Raw genomic sequence first — 20,995 nt, 5'->3', positions numbered from 1 at the left:
CCTTCCTTGGACTGATTACATTTTGCAAGAAGATTTAATTAAGGAATTTTTAATGAGGCTTCTGCTGGCACTGCCAAGAACTGTTTTGATATTTGCGCTGCATAATGCATAAAATTTGTCTAAACATCTCGGCAGTTGATGCACGGGGAGGCTGCAGATAAGCCCAGATACAGTTTCAATTTCCGTGTTGGGGTTGAGAAAAAAAGAGAAAGGATAGAAGAGGAGGGAGGAAAAAAATGGAAAAGGAGGGCTCATAAAAAGGGCAAATGTAGCACCGAGAGGGGAGGTAGAAGCGGGGGAGGGTCCTCTTTGGAGCTAAGGCTAATGAGTGCACACTAATACTAAAAACCAGCTTTGTAAACATGTTCGTACTCAATCCCTGTGAAAAGAGAAAAAAAAGTTCTTCATCTCCTCACCACACTATAGTTTGATGTTTTAAAGAGCTTCCCTCGTACTGTTTAGTTGCAGTTTTCACTCTTTAAATGCTTTCATGCACCCACTATTGCCTCGGCACTTTGATCTGTGTATCTCTATTGTAACTGGAGATGCGCTGCAATCTCTGTATCGTGGCGATATTAATATTTAATCTGCTGCTGAATAGCAGCGGCCCATTAGGCCCCCTGACGCGGCAAGTGGGAATTGTCCAGAGGCAAAGTGATACAGCTGGGCAATGAGCAGAGGGGTGGGCCGTAATCTCAAGGGGATGGGGGGGCTTTGTGTGTTCATAAGTGTAAATGTGTGTGCATATGTATGTATGTGAGAGAGGAGTATAGAAAACACTAATGGTTAGGACATATGTTGGCTTTATTGTGGGCACACACGTAGTTCGACTTCTGCTTTTGTCTTCTCTAAAAGAGCCAACAAACCTTCCCAGAGCCCCCTCTACCTCTATCACTACACAGACACACACATACACTCACACAGCCAACTTAAAAAGAGTAGTGGATATGCCGTTCAATTAGCTTAATGAACTCAGCAAAGTGATCTGTAAATGCAGCTCTGGGATAATCCTAACAAGGAAAAAACTGAAAGAGAGATGGAAAAAATATTACTTAGCCCCCTTTTCCCCCTCTCCTCTGCACTAGCAGATGGAGCTCTTGGCAGCAGCAGTGCAAATGTTTATTTGTGTGTTTTCACTGGTAATTGGAGGATTTTAACAGTCATCATCGTCAGGCTTATAATCACCACCGTAAAAGTGGCTGTACTGTAGCAAGCGGCAGCCTTTTTTTTTAACTAATGCTATACTAAAATCTGCTTTTTTGGACTCCAGATGAAAGAGTGAAAGGGTTTGGCGTAAAACGTAGACAGAGCTGTTCCTACATCTCAGGATACCTGACCCTTTTTCTCACAGGGTAAAACTGTGGTTAACCTGAAAGAACTGTGCATTGATTTGACAAGGGTTTTCACAGCGTTGAGAAATAAAGTAGTCATGGGGTTCCCGATCCTTAAGTGGGTGTGTGTATGCGTGTCAAGGGAAAGGGTTTCAGTGTAATAAGTGTCTCTTACGGCTGCTTTGGAAATAAATGGAGCTAATTTGGCTGAAATTGGTGTGACAGACGGGTAAATTGTTGCAGCAGTGTGGAAAGCAGAAGTCAGTTTGAAGGTGTGAGCTGTGTTACTTTGAAGGTGAGAAGAGCATAATATATTTGAAAACTCCTTTAACTTTTTTTAATTTTGTGCTGTTCCTGGTATTTCTAATAATTTTTTCACTAATAGTTCTTGATTTGCTTTTGATTATTTTAAAATCACACTGACATCTTTCAGAGCTGCTTTATCATTCAGCTTTTTCATCCCTGTGACTGGTCTCTGTGAGATAAGCTCCGATGTGTTCCCGGGTGTTGAACCAGTCTTGATGTCATTTAAATTCACTGCTCTGTGTTACGGTTAAAATGTATAACTGTTGAAATGTGTCCCGCAACTTGGTTTTCAGGTTCTCTGGAAGTCAACACTGTGGACATGTGCACTGTGCATACCAGTACAGAGAGCATTACCACTGCATGGACCCTGAGTGTAACTACCAGGTGAGCGTGAGTATTTTATCACTTTTTTGAGCATTACCCAAATACACATTTAACCTCTTTCTCCTGTATGCTACAAACTTTGAGGTCAATTTGAGTTCAGAAATAAGAAAAATAAGACAAAGGTAATTTTGTTTAAAGTGCCACCCTTCCTGGTTACTAGTCAACGCTTAGGTTTTTTTTTTTTATTCAAAACAAGGTTTGGTTAGGTGACTTAAAGCTAAGCATCCTCTTTTTCTTCAGGACACGATGAAGGTGTGGTGATCATAGGATAGACAAACAGTATAATGTGTCATCTTTTCATTTGTGGTCACACCCAGCCAAAGTCTACTTGGATGAAAAGTTTGTTGGCCTTTGGCCACTATGGGTGTCTATATCCGTTCAGTATGCAGGCTTCTTCCAGGCACAGTTAGTCTTTGACAGTTGGCCTTTTATCACAAGGGGTTAATTGTAAATATGCTTGAAATATAGCTCTTTTTTTAATCTATGTGTTCTTTTTTTGAAGACATCTGCCACTGACTCGGGGCCTGCCTTTAATCCCCTTTCACATTATTAATCTTGTCCTGGTCCCAGGAGTTGTCATGTATGGCACAGGAAGGAGAAAAAACACAGAGCAGATCATAATACAGGCCTTGTGTTTGCTGTAGCATATGGCCTGAGAGAGTTATACAAACACAGGAAGATTTGTCAAAGATGTCAAAAATCCATGCACCGCTACGGTTGTGTGTATTTTCCTTCCTTTCCTAACAATTTTCTGAATTAAGCCATCTTCAGCTGTAATCTCCTTTGTCTGCTCCTGATCAAGAGAGATTACCGCTCGATAAATATTGTTTATGTGGTGAAAAGCATTACAGATCCAAGCTTTCATTTTCTGCATGAGTCCCACTTTGCAGTCTGATGGGACACATTCTTGGAGGAATACAAAGGAAAATCATTTCGTGTCATTATTTAGAGTGTTAGTTCAGGTTATCATGGCAATTTCCACGGTCAGGTCCACATTTCTCTGTTGCTCTTGCGTTGCGTGGAAACACAGATATGCTTTGGAAGCCAGCTCTCTGGGATGTCAATACCCTGAAAAAAACAAGCAGGCAGTGATGAGCAGCCCCTTTCGAAGCGATAACTCATGAAATGTTACATGACACACTCTCCTGGAATATTATCCCACTGCCAGCCTCCGGGCGATTGGCTGAGTCTTAACATTCTCCTTTCATGGGCTTGTACATGAGGGAGAGTGTGCATCTTGCCACACTAGTGGGAATCCTAAAATAAATGTAGCAAGTGGCTCCCAACCTTCTCCACCACTCAACTGAAAATGAGATCTTTTTCCCAGTCAGCTCTCTCCATGGCCTATTTTGGACGGCTTGATGGATCGAATGTACCATGACCGCAGTTCAACTTATCTTCCGGTCATCATTAACCACTAGATACCAGAAAGTCCAAAGCCCAGAACTGAGCTCTGGTCTTTTCAGGAAAATTATTCAAAAAGTGATGAATCCAAAGCATTCATCAATTAGATTAAAAATCCTAATGAAGTGTTTGCTCCTGCAGGAGTCAAACATTTCAGAAATATGCGTTGGGAAACAGGCCAAGAGCAAAGGAATGAACAGCTGTGTGAGATCTTAGCTTTTTACTTGTGCGCGAGTGGAACACATGACACAAAGCAATTACCCTACTTTGTACAGCAATTAGTTGCTTTTTAGAATACTTCTTTCTGATGTTTTTCCCTCAACTGCAGATAAATATGGATTGAAGAAAGAACTGTCTCATTGATTTGCGCTTCTCCCGTTACAGTTTCTGTAACATCAGCTTAAGCCCAATTACAGCAGATTTGGTTGCTGCAAGTCTCTGTGGAGTGACTTTTCTGTTTTCCCTTCCTGACTCCTGGGTGTGGGAGGGATTTTTATTTTTATTTATTTATTTATCATTTTGTAATTTTAGAAGGCAGGTCTCTTAGCATATTCACTCATCATTACAGGCGAAGGCTTCACCAAAAGCTAGTGTTAATGCTTTAATTAAAAATGGAATCATATCTCAGTGAATTGAAAGGGAAAACGTTTTTTGGTTGGCTTGTTTGTTTGTTTGTTTCTCTTGTCTTCTGTTTTCCCCTGTGCACGTCTGAGAAACCATCTGCACGGAACATAATTTTTCCAGAGCCAGAAACATCAGAACTGTGATCTTGCATGTCAATTGATTCATCTTAATTAAAAAAATACATTTTGGTGGAAGGGAAAACATAATGTAGAGACAGTGGGTGTATGGGGAACATACTTCATGTTCCATGTGGAAGCTTCTCCTGTGCTTAGAAAGTCCCAGAGCCTTTGGTGGTGCATTTGGATTGGACACAACTTTGAGATATGCAAAGTAAATCAATAACCACAGAACCCGTCATCTTTAAAGACATCCTGGCCCTCTCCATTGCAGTGCGTACAGCCCTCCCCCACTGCCAATTGGCTCCTGTATGTTGCAGCTGCTGCTTCCACAGAGATAAAGTGACTTGTTGCTGATTCTGTGACTGGTTTAAATAAACACCAACCTGTTGCTGTACATTTTTCCCCCTCCCCTTTTGCAGAGGTTTACCAGTAAGCAGGATGTAATCAGGCACTACAACATGCACAAGAAGAGGGACAACTCCCTGCAGCATGGCTTCATGCGCTTCAGCCCTCTGGACGACTGCAGTGTCTACTACCATGGCTGCCACCTCAATGGAAAAAGCACCCATTACCACTGCATGCAGGTACACAACAGAGACTCACATCTCATCCTCCACCTACACACGTACCCACAAAAAACCCACCCCAAACGTACAGTAGGCATGCAAACACACTCACACGGAAAATATCTGCAAATATGTCCACACGTGCTTATATACAGTACAAATACCCCACAATTCATTTATGCTGTTAAAAAAATGTGAAATATAATGTTGCATATAAATACATAATTCAGCATTCAATTTACATTCATGAGCCACACAACAAATGTGGTTGTCAGTACACCAGATCATACACTGCATGTAGAGAATAAAGCTGAGTTCTGTGTCCATTAAGAGCCTTAAAACAACTTTTTTGGCAGCAAAGACATAATTTAAGGACAGTTTAAAACTAGATAAGGCAGGTAAAAAAGGAGTTGCAGAACACTGTGATTTAGATGCTGCCAGATCTGAGAAGTCATGCCACATAATAAGGCATGTACAACTTCAGGATGTTAGAGTCACACAGTTTACCCACATCTGTGAACTAGAATTAGTGTTCCACACCTTTTTCATTTACACCAAAGTGTCTTTAAAGAGCAGTTTGGCAAAACATGTCTTAAAGTAAATAAAAGAAAATTGAAAAGGGCTGAATACACGTGAGGCTGCTTGTTCTTTCCCACCTCTTCGCTCTCTCGCTCCTTAATTGGCATGGATAAAATTCAGTTAGGTGTTTATATAAACTACACATTTTTCATCTTTTAGTACCAAGCAGCCAGTTGAAGATTATTCCCCCTTCTGGATTTGTTTAATTTTTTTTACATCTGCTTATTTTCAATGTGTCATTGTGCCGAGAGCGCTCTCGCCGGCAGGGCAGCAGTGCAGCGGAGGATGGCTTGAGATATATTCTTTTTTAAACCCCTCTAACGGCGTAATTGTTATTAGGACATTTCAGCCATTGTTTTAACAGTCCCTGAGAACCTGCAGATGTTGGCATCGGCTCTCTTGATTTAGGGGGGAAAAAAACAGTGTGGCATTTTTTTCATTGTTTGACTCAATATGGAGAAGTTGCCCGGTTTGTACGGGGGAAAAGTGCCAGGGATGATATACAATTGCTGCTTTTAATTCAAACATTACCTGTTTTTTCCCCCTCTGTTGGCTCTGAGGACTCTTGAGTACCAGAACATTTTAAACTAAAGACCAAGACAGTCATCTTACTCTCGTCTGCTTTCCTCTGCCCCCCAGCTTTTGAAATTCATTCTCAGAGGTACAGTAAGTTTGTGGTGACTGCATCGTCACCCTCCAAATATGAATTTCATTTTCTAAAAGGCAGGTTTGCCAGGAAGGTATTTTAGTTTCAGCTGCCTGCTGTGGCCACTGCCTCTTTCAGTCACTTTTTTTTTTTTTTCCAATTGTCACAATGACAAGATTGTTTCCAATTCACGGGTTTGACTTGAAACTTGTACAGCTCTGGTGCGCATTACCACAAATTAAATTGTGAACGTGTGAAAACAACCTTCTTCCACCCATTTCTAGGCCACTAGCATTTTCTTAACCACACTGAGCTCTTGTGTGTAGTGCTTGTATAGTATATCACATCTCTTTAAAGCACTGCGTTTTAGAAGTTCGCTTTTTTCAAACCAGACTTGCAAACTGAAACTCTCATATCTGCTGTGGGCCTAGATCTTGTTTTTGATTGCCATGCTATGTCTATGCTTTGCAGGTGGGCTGCAGCAAGGTGTACACCAGCACCTCAGATGTCATGACCCACGAAAACTTCCACAAAAAAAATGCCCAGCTGATCAACGATGGCTTCCAGAGATTTCGCGCCACCGAGGACTGTGGCACAGTCGGGTGTCAATTCTACGGGCAGAAGACTACACACTTCCACTGCAGGTGAATAGGCCTAATGTGCAGGATATTTTTTTTATTTATTTTAAAATTAATTAAAGCTGCAGTGGTCTATAATAGCAGCAGATTAACCTAAAAATAAAAGCCATCAAATCAGCAGCAGAAAAAAGGGAATATAGGCACGGCCCTTTGTAAATATTCCTAAATAAATGATGCAGCAAACAGTCTTAACATCAAAAGTGAAATCACAACCAATGGCTTGCTGCACTTATGCTTGGTCTGCACCATTAGTATTTTTGAACATCACAGAATCACAGTTGATAGGAAAAAGGAAAAACAATATGTATATATTAAAAAGTAAACCCTTTTATTGAAAGGCATTGCATTTTGTAAGTTTGCATCAACCTCTTATTTTGAAAAGCATGCACTACAACTATTATCAATTGATGTAGAGAATCACTTGCTTCATTCAAACTCCCTCCCTGGAATGTATCCCTCTGGCAAAGGTTGCAGGTGGCAACGTGTCAATGAGCTGCTGCTGTGTTACTGAACCGCCTCAGTTATCATTCCTCCATTGTGAAGTATTTGAATCATGTGGACCCACTCCACGACTCCATTCCGCACGAGGTACTGAGGTTGCTTTGTAACAGAGCATCATTGCTAATTATGTTTTCCCTTTGTTTTCCATTCTTTTTCTTAGGCGCCCAGGCTGCACATTCACCTTCAAGAACAAGTGTGACATTGAGAAGCACAAGAGCTACCACATCAAGGATGATGCCTATGCCAAAGATGGCTTCAAGAAGTTCTATAAGTATGAGGAGTGCAAGTACGAGGGCTGCGTGTACAGCAAAGCTACCAACCACTTCCACTGCATCCGCTCAGGCTGCGGCTTCACTTTTACCTCCACCAGCCAGATGACCTCCCACAAGCGCAAACACGAGCGCCGGCACATCCGCTCCTCTGGTGTCATGGGCCTCTCTTCCACCTTCCTTGCCCCGAAGGATGAGCCAGAGGAATCGAGCAATGATGACCTGATGGACTTCTCGACCATCAGCAGCAAGAACTCCAGCCTGAGTGCCTCGCCTACGACCCAGCAGTCCACCACTGTACCGCACCTGTTGGCCACACCCACCACTGTTGTCTCTTCCTCCTCTACATCAGGCCACACCCTCAAACCTGCCCCCTCGCTGCCCAGTGCGGGCCAGCGTATGTCCAGCCTGCTGTCCCAGGCCCTGCCCAGCAACATGCCAGTGGCCCTTGCTCTTTCCAACAGTGCCCTGGCAACCTCCAACCCGTTCTTCCCCCTCATGCCCAGGCTGCCTCTCCAACCACCTCCACCGGCCGCAAGCCTGATATCAGCCGTATCCTCTGGGGCCCACTCCATGCCCACCGACTCACTGACCCAAGGATGCTCCACAGTGGGGGCAGATGGAGCCATGGCATCTACCCCAACCTCCTTCGCCACCTCCTCCATCATGGAGAAGATCTCGGCAAGCAAAGGTCTAATATCACCCATGATGGCCAGACTGGCAGCTGCGGCCCTGAAGCCCTCCAACAACCCAGACATAGGTCAGTCACTTCACAAATAGTCATACTATGTACTTATTCTTTTTGGATACTTACACAATGGAAAATAGTTCATTTGTGCTTAGTATAAAAAACTATTTTTATAGTCAAATATCTTTAATAACTCTATTTAGAGACAATTGTGTATATATATATGACATACACGAAAAAATATATATCAAACCAAAGCTTTTGAGCTATGTCATTGTCCATAAACGATATATTGTATGTATACTAAAAGCCACATCCTTTTTCTGTGTGTGGACTAGAGAAGAGAGAGTGCACTCAGAGGTCACTTCTATCAATATCCCACGGGGGAGAGAGAGGCAGAAAAACTGCCGCTTTTGGGCTTAAAGGGACATACCGGAGGCATGGTCCTCTGCTCTTGGCTTGTTATTGTGTTGATCGTTTGTTAGATACCCACAATCCATTTGGAGATAAATGCGCTGACAGGGGAGAGTAGAGCCTGTAAAAGTCTCTTATGATGTTCAGAGTGGGGGCTCCTGGGGCTTGTGTCGAACATGTTTCCTCATCATTGGTCTCTTATCTATGTCTGCGCCCGTTCCAAGCAAATGGAGGTGGAATGAAATTAAGTTCAGAAATTGCGAGAACAAAAAAATGTTGTTTTTTTTTCTTTTTCCGTATCCTCTATGCAAAACTGATAATAAAAAAAAACAGAAATCGCTCAGGCAGAAATGACTCAATGCACCAGAGCTGAGAAAGAGGCTTTTTTTCACTGATACAAGAACTCAGACACACTTGCATGCATCAGCAAAGACACACTTTTTGAATTTCTAGAAATCTTCTGTTCCCACAAAAACATGTCAATATCTATTTAGCATAAACACAATTCACATAAATTTTGGAGGTAATTGCCTTGTCTATGTTTATCATATTGCTCTAAACAAAGCTTCTGAAAATGAAAATGAAGTTAAAGCATTAAATTGATAATGCACTGCAGAGCACAGCCTTGCATTCAGTAGCAGTTGGGCCTCCTGTGCTGAGCCTGAGCAGGTGGGGAGCGGATTGTAAATGGGGGTGCAAGGGGGAGCATCTCCGGATGTTGGGACTGGGAAGGATTACAATTCCTGGTGGTGTTCCTGGAGCAGGACAGGCCCTGGGAGAGAGCTGGGGCAGCTGCTCCGGGGAGCTGAGCTGAGCCCAGGCTGTCAGGCTGAGCTCCACCTCTGGGTTTCCAGCAGGTAGTCTGAACATGGGGAAGGCCCCCACTGAGGGTGGGGCCTCCACAGATGGTGCCTGCACCACCCCTCTCGTTGTTTTACTGAGAGGCTGCATCTCAGATCTCTCTGTCAGATAACAAAGCTAGTTTGAAATAAGCTTGCGTATCTCAATCACATACTTTTGTAAAAGTTCAGTGTGCATACAGGATGGAGCTGCAGTTTTGTTTCTCATATTTGCTTCATAAAATGTGTGAACAGGACATTTGGGGCTAAAATGAGGAGGAAGTGGTTTGTGCTTCTCTGTCAAAAAGGTGTGAGAAAAGTCACAGTGTTTGTGGCTATTTTTCACAGTGTTTATTTTTTCATGGGGTTGTGAAACTTCATCTGTGTTGTGGTGAATTGTGCATTTTTCCTGTTTCTGCTTTCAGTATTTTTTTTAATATTAATGTTCCGCTCTAATTTACCCGTAAGTGTTTTTCCCAGAGATTCAAGCATCTGAAGGGTTTACTAATTAGACACACAGTACAAATGATCTTTCACAAGCTCTGTATCTTATCCGGAGTAATTACATGGTGATACATTATTCCTGGATAATTTCCAGAAAGAAGCTGCTTTGAGTCAAACTCATTTGTTCTCCCTCTTTGGGAAGTGGATAAAAAAAATAATGTGATGTGCAACAGAATAAGAGACTTATGCACTATAATCCACCTTAAATAGCCAATTTATCCTCTTGATATAGTGAAGGAATGCTTTAATCTGCCCGATGATCATACTGTATGTAGATCATATAGTATGTGGCTACTCTTGATATAATGTGCTCTCATTTGGTCTGAGTGTTGATTTAATTGTCAATGACAAGGCAGGATCTGTCTGGCTAGTTAATTTTGGGTGTACTCTTATCAAGTTGCGGGGGGATGGGAGGAGCACTGAACGTAGACTTGGTTAGCATTCAGTGACCTCAAACCAGACGCAAAATTGTTTGACTGCTGTTTTCCTTTAGCCCCACCCCGACCCCACCGCCAGCCCCTCCAACCTCAGCCATTGTCAAACTGACACTGACACTTCCCCATCTCCTAGCTTTCAGCTGACAAGGCCCAAGACTGGCTTTTCCACTCCTATTCTGCCTGATATGTCTCTGGGTCATCTTGTAGCAGGGGGGAACTCTGGTCGTTTTCCCCCTTACGTAGGCTGGTCTTGTTTTTCGCCCCTGCAAGAAAAAAGGAGAGGGGCCTCACCAGGCATGGGCAACCAAGGGCATAGACTTGGTTGCCCATGACCTTGCCTGTCACTATCCCTCAGGACCAGTCCATATTCCTAAACAACATATTCTTCACCAAACCAATCACAGCCCCTGGTGCTCTCCGGTTTTACAGTGTTTGAGATGCTACACCAGGGTCACCCCTCCCACTCACTTATCCTTTTAAAAATAAAACAGCACTTATTGTCTACCACAAGCCCAGCTTTCTCTGTGTAGCCCCAGGACAAATTAATATTTCAGTCCCTTGGGGGATCAGGGGGTGGGGCAGAATTCACCTTCCTGTCAGCATTTTTACCCCACGTCATTCCCCTGGTCTTTATTTATTTCATTCCAGCGCTCCTGTCCTCGCTCACAGCATCCACTGAATACCTATTTGGAGGAGAATGTGATCGAGAGGTCACGCTATTTGAACCAATCTGATTGGCTGTCAGCTCCAATCTGACCGACATAGCACCCCTGTTCCTTGTGGGTATGCTCAGTGGCATTGGCTGCCGTCCGTTGTCAGGCCAACGAAGAGCCTGGGAAGGTGGGAAGGGAGGGGGGTGGCCAATCTGAGACTGCCACTTTCCCTCAGCATTAGCATCTCACTTAATGACCAGTTAAGAGGCAGCCTGGCAAATGAGTTGTGACAAGTGCTGCAGAAAAAGGAGTCTTTTTCCCTCATATCTCCCGCCTCTCAATCACCATTTAAAAGGCTTGACGGCCTGACATAATTCCGCAATAATTATCACTCGGAGTATTCTTTTCGGGCCAGGACAGAAGTCAGATTGGATCTCGTCATAGGATAATAATGCTGACCAACAATAACTTTGTTGTCTCTTCTCTCCTCTGCGTCTCTGGCTTGATCCTCAGGGAATGGGCAGCCGGCTTCAGTCAGCCAGTTCAATCTGGTTCAAGTGAAGCAGGAGCCAGTGGACGCCAATTCTGGGGCTTCCCAAGACTCCACGCAGGAGCACAGCCTGGACCTGAGCAAAAAAGAACACAGGTACACTACTGCACGGTACACAGTGGGTTAATGCTATGTGGAAAATGTTGATTCTTGTTGTAAATGCACCTAATATATTCGCAAAATAAATCAACAAGGAAATAAGGTTTCTCTGATTGATAGATGATTCCTACACTCTTGGCAGTCAGGGTTATATTCACAATTATTTATCAAAAATATCTCATTTATATACGTGTGCATACAATTATAAAATCCACAACATATTTCTCAATTTTTGTGAGGGAAGGATGTTTATATAAACCTTCAACTCCAATTTTCCCTCCAACTCACAGTAGATCTTATTTCTTAAGAAGACAGCATTTTTCTTCTTCATTATACAGGCACACCTTGTGTGATAAATAGTAATATTTACTGTTCTCATGCAAATCTTGACTAAACATTGTTCATTTTCCTTGTTCCAGTAATGAATCAAACGGACACCCTGTACCAGGGAATACATCTCTTTTATCCTCGCTTATGAATAAGGTAAGATCCATCCATCAAACGCCTTTCATCCAAAGACAAATTAGCGGGACACGGAGGGGCCTGTTTGTTTTTTAATGTTTCACCGCTAATAAGATGAGTTTGTATCATTTAAATTTTCCAGCCATTTTTCATACAGTGTAATTTTCACTGCACCTCTCACAAATTAATATAATGAAGCAGTAGCTGGGTTCCATGCCAGATATATAGAGTTGTTTTTTGATGAGCTGTTTTGAACTCACCGTCCATTTTTTCTCCTCCTTTATACTTTTTCTTTCCCCGCCTCGCTCTACATTTATTTATATAGTTTGTAAATTATTTGATTAAAAAGTCAGAGGAGAAAAAAAGCAGGCAGGCGCTGCCCTCATTTTTTACCAACTCTAAATGTTAGCGTATGGAAATTTAAGTTTTTTTGCGAAGATTAAAATGGACATTGTCTTTATCATACATCTTATCTGATTGATATAAATGTGCTAGGTGGTTTCCATCACACTGATGGTGTACTGACAAATCAGCTTCCATTTTTTTTTTACCCTCGCCAACTGGTCAAAACCCCCTCCCTCCATCCACAAACATGTCGTCTTATTTAGCCTCTCCCCAGGAGAGCTTAACTTCAGAGTTTCTCTCCTCAAAGCTTTATTAAACCCAGACAGTGGAGGAGCTTGAAGACCTGTTGTCCAACAGCTCCTCGTGTCATGTCAGCTTTTCGGGGTTTGTTTCAAGCCACCACATCACATAAAAGGGTTAACAGTTAGTCCCAGAGGACGCTTGGCAAACACGTTTGGCCTGCACTCAAGCAAAAGCCTGGATGTTTGTAAATCTGGCTGTGCTATTATGCTTCGCCAAAACATTTGCGTGTGCGTGTGTGTGTGTTAACTCTCACACTCTCACTAACATATGCAAGTGCCCCACTTACGTATGCTCAGCTAACCAAGCAGCTGGTTGTTTATGTGCTGTGTGTTTTGTAGATGTCACAGGTGAACCCTGCCCTGTTCAACGCCATGAACCTGAAGACAGAGCTGGAGGCAGGCCAGGGCGGCAACACCTCGGAGACGGCGCAGTATCTGAACAGAGTCCTGAAGAGACCCATGCCAGAAAAACCCACTGAGATCTGGAGGACATATCTCCGCAGGTATAAAACATGCAGGAAGTGCAGAGTCACTGTAGTTTGATTCACTTAGGCTTGAGTCATTCATTTTGATAGTGAGAAAACAGTCAGAATGTTTAAAATGAACTGTACAAAGAAGGCCTTTTTCTGTAAATACTATTCCTCACATACCGTATCACTGGGAACCCCCTGAAACATTTAGAATCCAGTCTTGCAGGAAATTGTGACTTTTTACTGTTAATAACAAGTTCAACCAGTTTTCCTTTTTAGCATTTCTTGTTACTTGAGAAGCCAGTAAATTACAGTCTTCGTTACCTGTCTATGTTAAGGTTTGACACGGATGACTTCTGTGAGGCTCAGTGTGACTTCCTTCAGAAGGTGCACTTTCATTGCTTGGTAGAGGACTGTGGAGCACTCTTCAGCACCGTAGATGGGGCCATAAAACATGCTAAGTGAGTGTCACACTAGTTCATAATCAGAAAATATGCCCTTTTCACATTTTAGCTTTCGGCTTTATTGATCAACATAAAAATGAGCTTCCATCTTGTTTTTCAGCTTCCACCTCCGAGCCACCTTGAAAGTGAAGTCGGAGCCTCAGTTCGGTGAGGGCAAAGACTCGGGTGAGGGAGCCCCGCTGCACCCTGCTGCACCCGTCTCTATGGCCAACAATCCTTCCATGGATGTGGCACACCTCACCTCCTCTGGTGGATACAGCTCTCCTCCTCCCTCCCTGCTGGCCTGGAAGCAACTGACTGGCAGCATCCCTCAGATGCCGGCCTCGATGCCCAACCTGCCAGCCAACTCCCCTTTGGCCACCACCTCTCTGGAGAATGCTAAGCCACAAGTCAAACCTGGTTTCCTGCAGTTCCAAGAAAAGTAGGAGAAACTTTATAAGTGTCATATTACATTAAATTAAAATGTGTTTATTTTTACTCGTTTGAGCCAAGTGTTGATTAAACTGTATTTTCCATTTGTATTCATCCAGTGATCCCTGTTTGGCTACTGACTGTAAATACTCAAACAAGTTCCATTTCCACTGCTTGTTTGGGAATTGCAAGTATGTGTGCAAGACGTCTGGCAAGGCTGAGTCCCACTGTTTGGACCACATCAACCCAAACAATAACCTGGTCAACGTCCGTGACCAGTTTTCCTACTACTCTCTCCAGTGTCTATGTCCCAACCAGGTGAGTGTGTGCCTTGATAACTCAGCCAGGAGCTGAATCACCTACTGTCATCTCCCAGAGTTTTCTAAGCATGAAGTATGCTATCTATTAGACCAGTGTTTGAGGTTATTTGACTCAAGGCTTTCACAACCGCTGCTTCCCGTCTTCCATCTCTGCTGAAAAAGACAGTCGACTCACCCCAGTAATGCCTGTTTATATGTCAATGATGTCATTTTGACTGCCGCATTCTCCTCTCAGAAAAGGCCAATTTAGCTGATATTACCCAATAAATCATTGTCACTTGCACAGTAAACAAGGCTGTCTGGAATAGGGCAAAAATCAGGGGAATGCTTCGCAAATGAAACCTAAATGGCAGCCCTTGCCTGCTCTCACGAGCCCGTATTTGGAAAACCGTTTAAATGAATTCATTAATGTGTCGAAAATCACCCCACTCACAAAAAGTCCCCCCCTCCCTCCTCCTCCGTCTCATCCTCCTCCTCCCCTCCTCCCCTTAGTCTCCATCTCCTGAACTGAGCAGATCTTATTTGGCCCAGTCCTTTGGGATCTGAGCCTCACAAACAGATGGTGGTGTACAGACATGTTAGGAAGGAGGGGTGTTTGTGGGAAGCCTGGAAAAAAAAGTCATCATACTTAGAAATGTGGGATGTTCCAAATGACCAGAAAGGAAAGAACAGTGAGGTGTTGATTATGTTTTTGGAGAATCTGTGTGTAGAGTTTGCTTTAACTTTGCACACAATGGCTTTCAAACATTCACCATATTTTACTCATGAAATTGTAAATAATGTGTTCCTTCTGCAGCACTGCGAGTTCAGAATGAGAGGCCACTATCACTGTCTGCGGCCTGGCTGCTACTTTGTCACTAACATCACCACCAAGCTGCCGTGGCATGTCAAGAAGCACGAGAAGGCGGAGCGCCGTGCTGCCAATGGATTCAAATATTTCACCAAGAGGGAGGAATGTGGGAGGCTTGGTAAGAGAAAAATACTTTTCTGTATAAGTTTTGGCCCGCTGTATCTCTTCTTACCTTTTTGTCTTTGTCTCTTGTTCCCTCACACCATACCAGAAGCCCTCCATGTCAGCCTAAACACCCCAGCTTATAGTATCTTACCAGGAGAGATGTGTGGATTAAAGGTGTTAAATTGAGAAAGATGTAGATTGATTTTCAGTGGCTGTTGCAAGAGGATACTCTCTGTGTTTACAAAGGGAGAGAGACCAGTGTTGGCAAACACAGTGTCGTGCTATGTGAGTTGTTTAAGAGGCATGAAACAAGTCTGCCTCATAGGTTTTGTTGCTGTGTTTTGCATATTCACAATGGCACCTCAAGTCCCAAAGGTAGTCTTGCCTGTACTATATGAGCAATAACGTCAAAGGGGGCAATCACATCCAGGTTGTTTTCTTCTTCCTTTTGCCCCTGTCAGAAATGAGCAATTAGGTTTGTGTTTGTTAATTATCCGGCTTGTCTGGTTTAGCCTGTTTGTGTTCTGAAGCTGCGCCTCACAGCCACCGCTGCCATCACACAGAAATGAATTAAAAGTGATCTGTTTTTTTCAGGCGGTTACACAAGCTTTTCAGAACACAGAAACAAAGCAAACAAAAACAGGCCCTAAACAGCTGTTTTTTGTCCCCAGCCTGATCTGCTAACTGTATTGTTTAGGCTGGGGAAAAACAGAAAGGATTACCATCGCTAGCGCTCCAGTCATAAAGAATTGATGGGTTGCCAGTATCCATGGCAGCAACATTAAACTGAACACCGCTGATGATGTTACCTGGTTTCTGTCTCACAAAAGGCCCTCCATGTCACGCGGGTTACTGTTATTTGCTCAACTTTGCGTGTTTAAAACATTGTGTGTGCAAAAGCTATTTGATGACACAGACGTGTTGTGCTCTTAAACCGGGTGCCATGGTTACTGACATGCTAGCACCTGCCCAGCATGTTACTCTTTCAATTATTTCTGCCTGCTTTTATATAATGCTATTTGATTAACAGACACAAAACGGAACATTCATTTAATTTGAAATCATAAAGCAATTAGAGCTAGACCGGTTAAAACACGGGAAAAGAACAGAAGAATATGAAGCAGACAGCAGTACAATGGAGAACAAAAGGAAAAATGACAATGGAGATACTTTGAAAAATGAATTTAATATGGTAATAATTGTATATTTACTTTGGTTTGCAGGGGTGTGTGCATTATTGGCCCACAGAAAATGAGAATTTATTTATGTAAATTCCTAATTGAATAAAGCATGTCAGTGTAATAAAAGAGCTCCACAGGTTTAGTGCACAGAAGCCTTGACTTGCTCAGTGTGACACTGGAGTGATCTAATATTCCTCCTACATGTACACTCTGAAACACTTTGAAACCCAATCCCTCTTTTGTCAGAGCTATATCATGAAATTAAAAAAACCTAAAAATATTTCACTTTGTGTTTGATCTAATCATAACACCGTTTCACTGATGATATTGCGTTTAGTGCGCAGTAGCTGCTCTCAGACGCTTCTCAATGAGCCAAAGATAAATTAATCTGCAAATGGAGAGTTTACAACTGTTATTGGTTTCTTTGTGCAGGTTGTAAGTATAACCAAGTCAACAGCCACTTCCACTGCATCCGCGAGGGTTGCCAGTTCTCCTTCCTGCTCAAGCACCAGATGACCTCACACGCACGCAAACACATGAGGCGGATGCTGGGCAAGAACTTTGACAGAGTCCCATCCCAGGTAAACACACACACACACACACACACACACACAAAAACTGTGACATGTGACACATGCCATTCTGAAAAGGTAATTATCTGAAAATACACGCAGAACACCTCCGTCAACTAAAACAGGTATTGAATAGATTATTGAAACATATTCCAACAAAGCCAACTACTCACACACCCTTTTACAGAGAAATTACGTATTTATCCAGTTTATATGTTCGATTATGACATCTAGTTTCCTCTTATTCACTGATTTAGTTTTCCCCCAAAAAATACCAAGTTGTTTTAAAAGGAACAGATACATTTAAATGGATTTTCACCAACATTTTACGTTCCCTCAAATACATACAGTTGTTACAGTTTCCACTGCAAGAAGATGATGAAAAAACTTCTGGTTATAGATAAGGATAAATGAGGAGAAACGAATGTAAATTAGCTACTAAACTGAAGTGTTGCACTGCAGAAGGTGTTTTCTAGAACCGATTTTCACTTTCATTTTCAGATTTTTATGTTATTGGTTAAAGAAATCTGACGTGATTTCACCACTTTTCTTTCACCTCAGAAATAATGAGGTATCTATTGTTTGTTAGTATCCAAAGTCTCTGTGACTTATGTACCTGCTTTTAGTTGTTTTTTTAAAACCGTGTTTCCTGCTCTGTGAGTCAGATTCAGGGAAAAGAGTAACAAGTTCATTCGGTGTTCTGTAAAAAAGACAGTACTGCTCATATCCTGTCATACCAGTCAAAGACAAATCACTCATGACATTCTTTTGATGAATTTTTTACACTGGAATGTACTCTATTTCCCAACTTCACCTCTATGGTACGTCCTGTACCGTACATAAATTTAAACGTGGAATTTCTCTTTTTTTGTTTGTTTGTTTTTTTTCGTTTTGGAGCCTTCATATAAGGACAGAAGTGAAGGGTTCATACTTTCAGAATACTTTAGAAGAAATTCTTGGTCGTACTCCAAGAGCCAACACCTGAATTAATAACTGAATTAATTACACAGTATATGTTTGTTTCAAATGTCCCAGTACAATGAAGTTTATTTGTTCCCTAGGTGATGCCGCTGAGTCAGAGGGGAGATGAGATGCAGCATGCATCCGGTATGATGTCCGGGTCTGTAGCGAACCAGCCTGGTATGAACTCCAGCTTCTCCTCCAACATCATGGATGAGACTGATGAGTACATGGACTACATGGGAGGAGGGGGCAGCCCATTGGGCCTCTCCTCCGAGTCCTCCAACCAGGACCGGAGCTGCACCAGCACACCTGTAGGCAACGATGGCTCTCCAGCAGGTGAGAACATGTTTAAAAAAAAGACCTGACAGGTGTCAGTGTCAGTATATAGAGATTTAATATAGTTTATTCAGGTTTTCTACTATTACACTATCAGTATCATACATCATGCGTCACTTCATTTACCTTACCCAGGAAAACAGCAACTTGTCATTTCATACATTCTTCAATCATGTGTTTCATGATTCAGCAGTTTGACTCACAATCAGTAGCATAATGACACATCAGTCATATTATATGAGGTTGATGACAATGCTGTATTCTTATGTTCTGAGTCGTGGACAAGATCTTTTGCAGTTTGCCTGGTCATCCTCATAAAACATCCATTTTGTACATCAGTAGTTTGGCCAGAGGAAAATGTAATAAGCTCTACATACAGTGCAATAACTCAAACTACTGATGTACAAAATGGACAGAAGATCAATCCCTGTGGCTTTATGTCTACCTTTAGCACTTTTTAGTGGGTTGAATTGTGGGAGAAAAGGACAGCGGAAGGCAGAACAGCCTCGTTTCCCTCAAACTTACCTGAATAGATGGGTTCTCCTCCTGGCTTTTTTTCTAAAAAAATTCGTGAGCCTGCCTGCCTGATTTCTCCACACATTTCCCATGTGTTCGCCAACTTGATTATCCACACTCATCATTAGTTGTTTTGTGCTCGCCGTGTTTGGGTTATCTTGTCTTGAGGGGCCTCCATTTTGTACATTCTCTTATCTTTTATCTCCTCTCCCTTTTTTACCTCTCTCCCCATCCTCTCTGTGCGTGTGTGTGTGCTTGTGTCTGTCCCTACTTGCACCGTCTGTGTTCTCTTCCCCTCTTGTCTGTCTCACCTCTCTGTCAACCTGTCTCTCCAGGACAAGTATCCCGCCCACCCACTTCTGTCTAACCACCCCTGCTTGACATCAGCGCAAATCACCTCCTTCTTCCCCCTCCTCCTCCTCCACCACCACCCCTTCCTCACTCTGCTCCTCAGCCTGGCCTCCAGTCCCAGGCCCCATCCCTCTCTCCTGCTCTCCTCCGACCTCCTCTCCCCTCACTCCCATACCTCCTTTCTCCATCCTGTCTGTCATACTCTCTGCTCAGCGCCTCTCTGGGAGCCACTCGGAGTGTTGTCATGCCAACCAACACACCAGCTTTCAGCCCCATCATTGCCACTCCGTCTCCGGTTAAAAATGACGTCCCTATAGTTCAGGATGCTGCAGGTACTTATCCCCGGCGCAAACCAACACTGCAGCTGTCAATTGAGTCCTGTGCAGCATTTAACTGTGTGATCCAACCTTTCTCTGCAGAATTGTTTTAGAAAGACAAGAAAATAAAAGGGGCTTTCCAGCATGCAACATTTGTTTATAACTGATGAAATGTGCATGCTTTCTGACTGGATACAGAACAAATGTGTATAATTACTTCTCTTACAAATTTCCGTGTTTTCACTTTTAGTATTACTAGAATTTAGAGACAGAGGAGTAAATTTGGCACCTGTAGTCTGAAGCCTGGGCCTTGTTTAGCTTCCATTAACAAGGCTGCATCAGCAGCCTCTTATTTTAATCACGCCTCAAGTTTTATCGAGGCCCACTGCTTCCTGTCTTGCAGAACAGGGATCACATCATTAGCAGTGACCCCAGGGTGTTTCAAAAGGTGGGTGCCCCTCATAAAACAACATGGAGATAAGAGGGTCGGTTAAGACCCACAGCTCCGCCTCTGTTTGGACGCTGGAGACACCCTGTAAAAGTGTCATGTTCCAAAGTCAATCTATCATTTTCCCCCTCCTTTAATCATTCTGGGAATTAGGAATAAAAAAAACTGTGTGGCTCTCTGTGCTTACTCAGCTGTGAACCACTTCTGGCTGAGTAAGGTTGCACATTAGAGTTTTAAGTAGGGCGGTCTCGCAATGTAATTTGCTTGTAGTTTGTGGGTTTTACTTTGTGAATCAACTGATCATTCTTTAATGTGCTTCCTTCCTTTCTTTCAGGCAACACCATCTCCATTCCCACGGCTACTGGTTCAAAGAAGCGCTTCTGGATCATCGAGGACATGTCGCCTTTCGGCAAGCGCCGCAAGACCGCATCGTCACGTAAGATGCTGGATGAGGGGATGATGCTGGAGGGCTTCCGGCGCTATGACCTCTACGAGAACTGCAAGGACTCCGGCTGCCAGTTTTCTCTCAAGGTGACCCACTACCACTGCACGCGTGAGAACTGTGGCTACAAGTTCTGCGGCCGCACCCACATGTACAAGCATGCACAGCACCACGACCGAGTGGACAACCTGGTCCTGGACGACTTCAAGCGCTTCAAATCCTCACTCAGCTGCAACTTCCCTGACTGCCAGTTTTCAGGCAACAGCACCCACTTCCACTGTCTGCGCTGCGGCTTCCGCTGCACTGACAGCACCAAGGTGACGGCCCACCGCAAGCACCACGGCAAGCAAGATGTGATCAGCGCTGCCGGCTTCTGCCAGTTCAGCTCTAGTGTTGATTGTGAGGTTCCCGACTGCAAATATAAGCTCAAGTGCTCACACTTCCACTGCACCTTCCCTGAATGCAAGCACACGGTGGTGGGCATGTCCCAGATGGACTCCCACAAGAGAAAGCACGAGAAGCAGGAGCGGGGTGAGCTGCCGTCTGTGTCGCCCAAACAGGAGGCGGCGCACCACCTGGGAGGAAGCGT

At 43.3% G+C, this 20,995-nt stretch overlaps 1 protein-coding gene across 3 annotated transcripts in view; it reads left to right on the top strand.

Moving 5' to 3' along the window:
• casz1 (castor zinc finger 1) overlaps positions 1-18,376 on the top strand; it is a 70,823-nt gene extending 52,447 nt beyond the window's left edge. The window contains exons 5-17 of one of the 3 annotated variants that reach the window (XM_035656140.1): positions 1,931-2,021; positions 4,588-4,752; positions 6,431-6,603; positions 7,259-8,127; positions 11,416-11,548; positions 11,971-12,034; positions 13,000-13,163; positions 13,469-13,591; positions 13,695-14,015; positions 14,125-14,323; positions 15,122-15,293; positions 16,894-17,042; positions 18,095-18,376. In XM_035656140.1, coding sequence (XP_035512033.1) covers positions 1,931-2,021; positions 4,588-4,752; positions 6,431-6,603; positions 7,259-8,127; positions 11,416-11,548; positions 11,971-12,034; positions 13,000-13,163; positions 13,469-13,591; positions 13,695-14,015; positions 14,125-14,323; positions 15,122-15,293; positions 16,894-17,042; positions 18,095-18,361 — 2,890 coding nt within the window. In that variant the 3' untranslated portion in view covers positions 18,362-18,376. Of the gene's footprint in view, positions 1-1,930; positions 2,028-4,587; positions 4,753-6,430; positions 6,604-7,258; positions 8,128-11,415; positions 11,549-11,970; positions 12,035-12,999; positions 13,164-13,468; positions 13,592-13,694; positions 14,020-14,124; positions 14,324-15,121; positions 15,294-16,893; positions 17,043-18,094 lie in introns of those variants that run through there. The other 2 variants (XM_035656139.1, XM_035656141.1) reach the window with 2 other exon arrangements.
• The last annotated feature ends 2,619 nt before the right edge of the window (positions 18,377-20,995 follow it).

This window comes from Morone saxatilis, unplaced genomic scaffold, assembly GCF_004916995.1.
Source record: "Morone saxatilis isolate NCDOM2014 unplaced genomic scaffold, NCSU_SB_2.0 Contig15, whole genome shotgun sequence".
Classification (NCBI taxonomy): Eukaryota; Metazoa; Chordata; class Actinopteri; family Moronidae; genus Morone; species Morone saxatilis.
The sequence above is the reverse complement of the archived record's forward strand: the minus strand, read 5'-3'. Positions and strand labels throughout refer to the sequence as shown.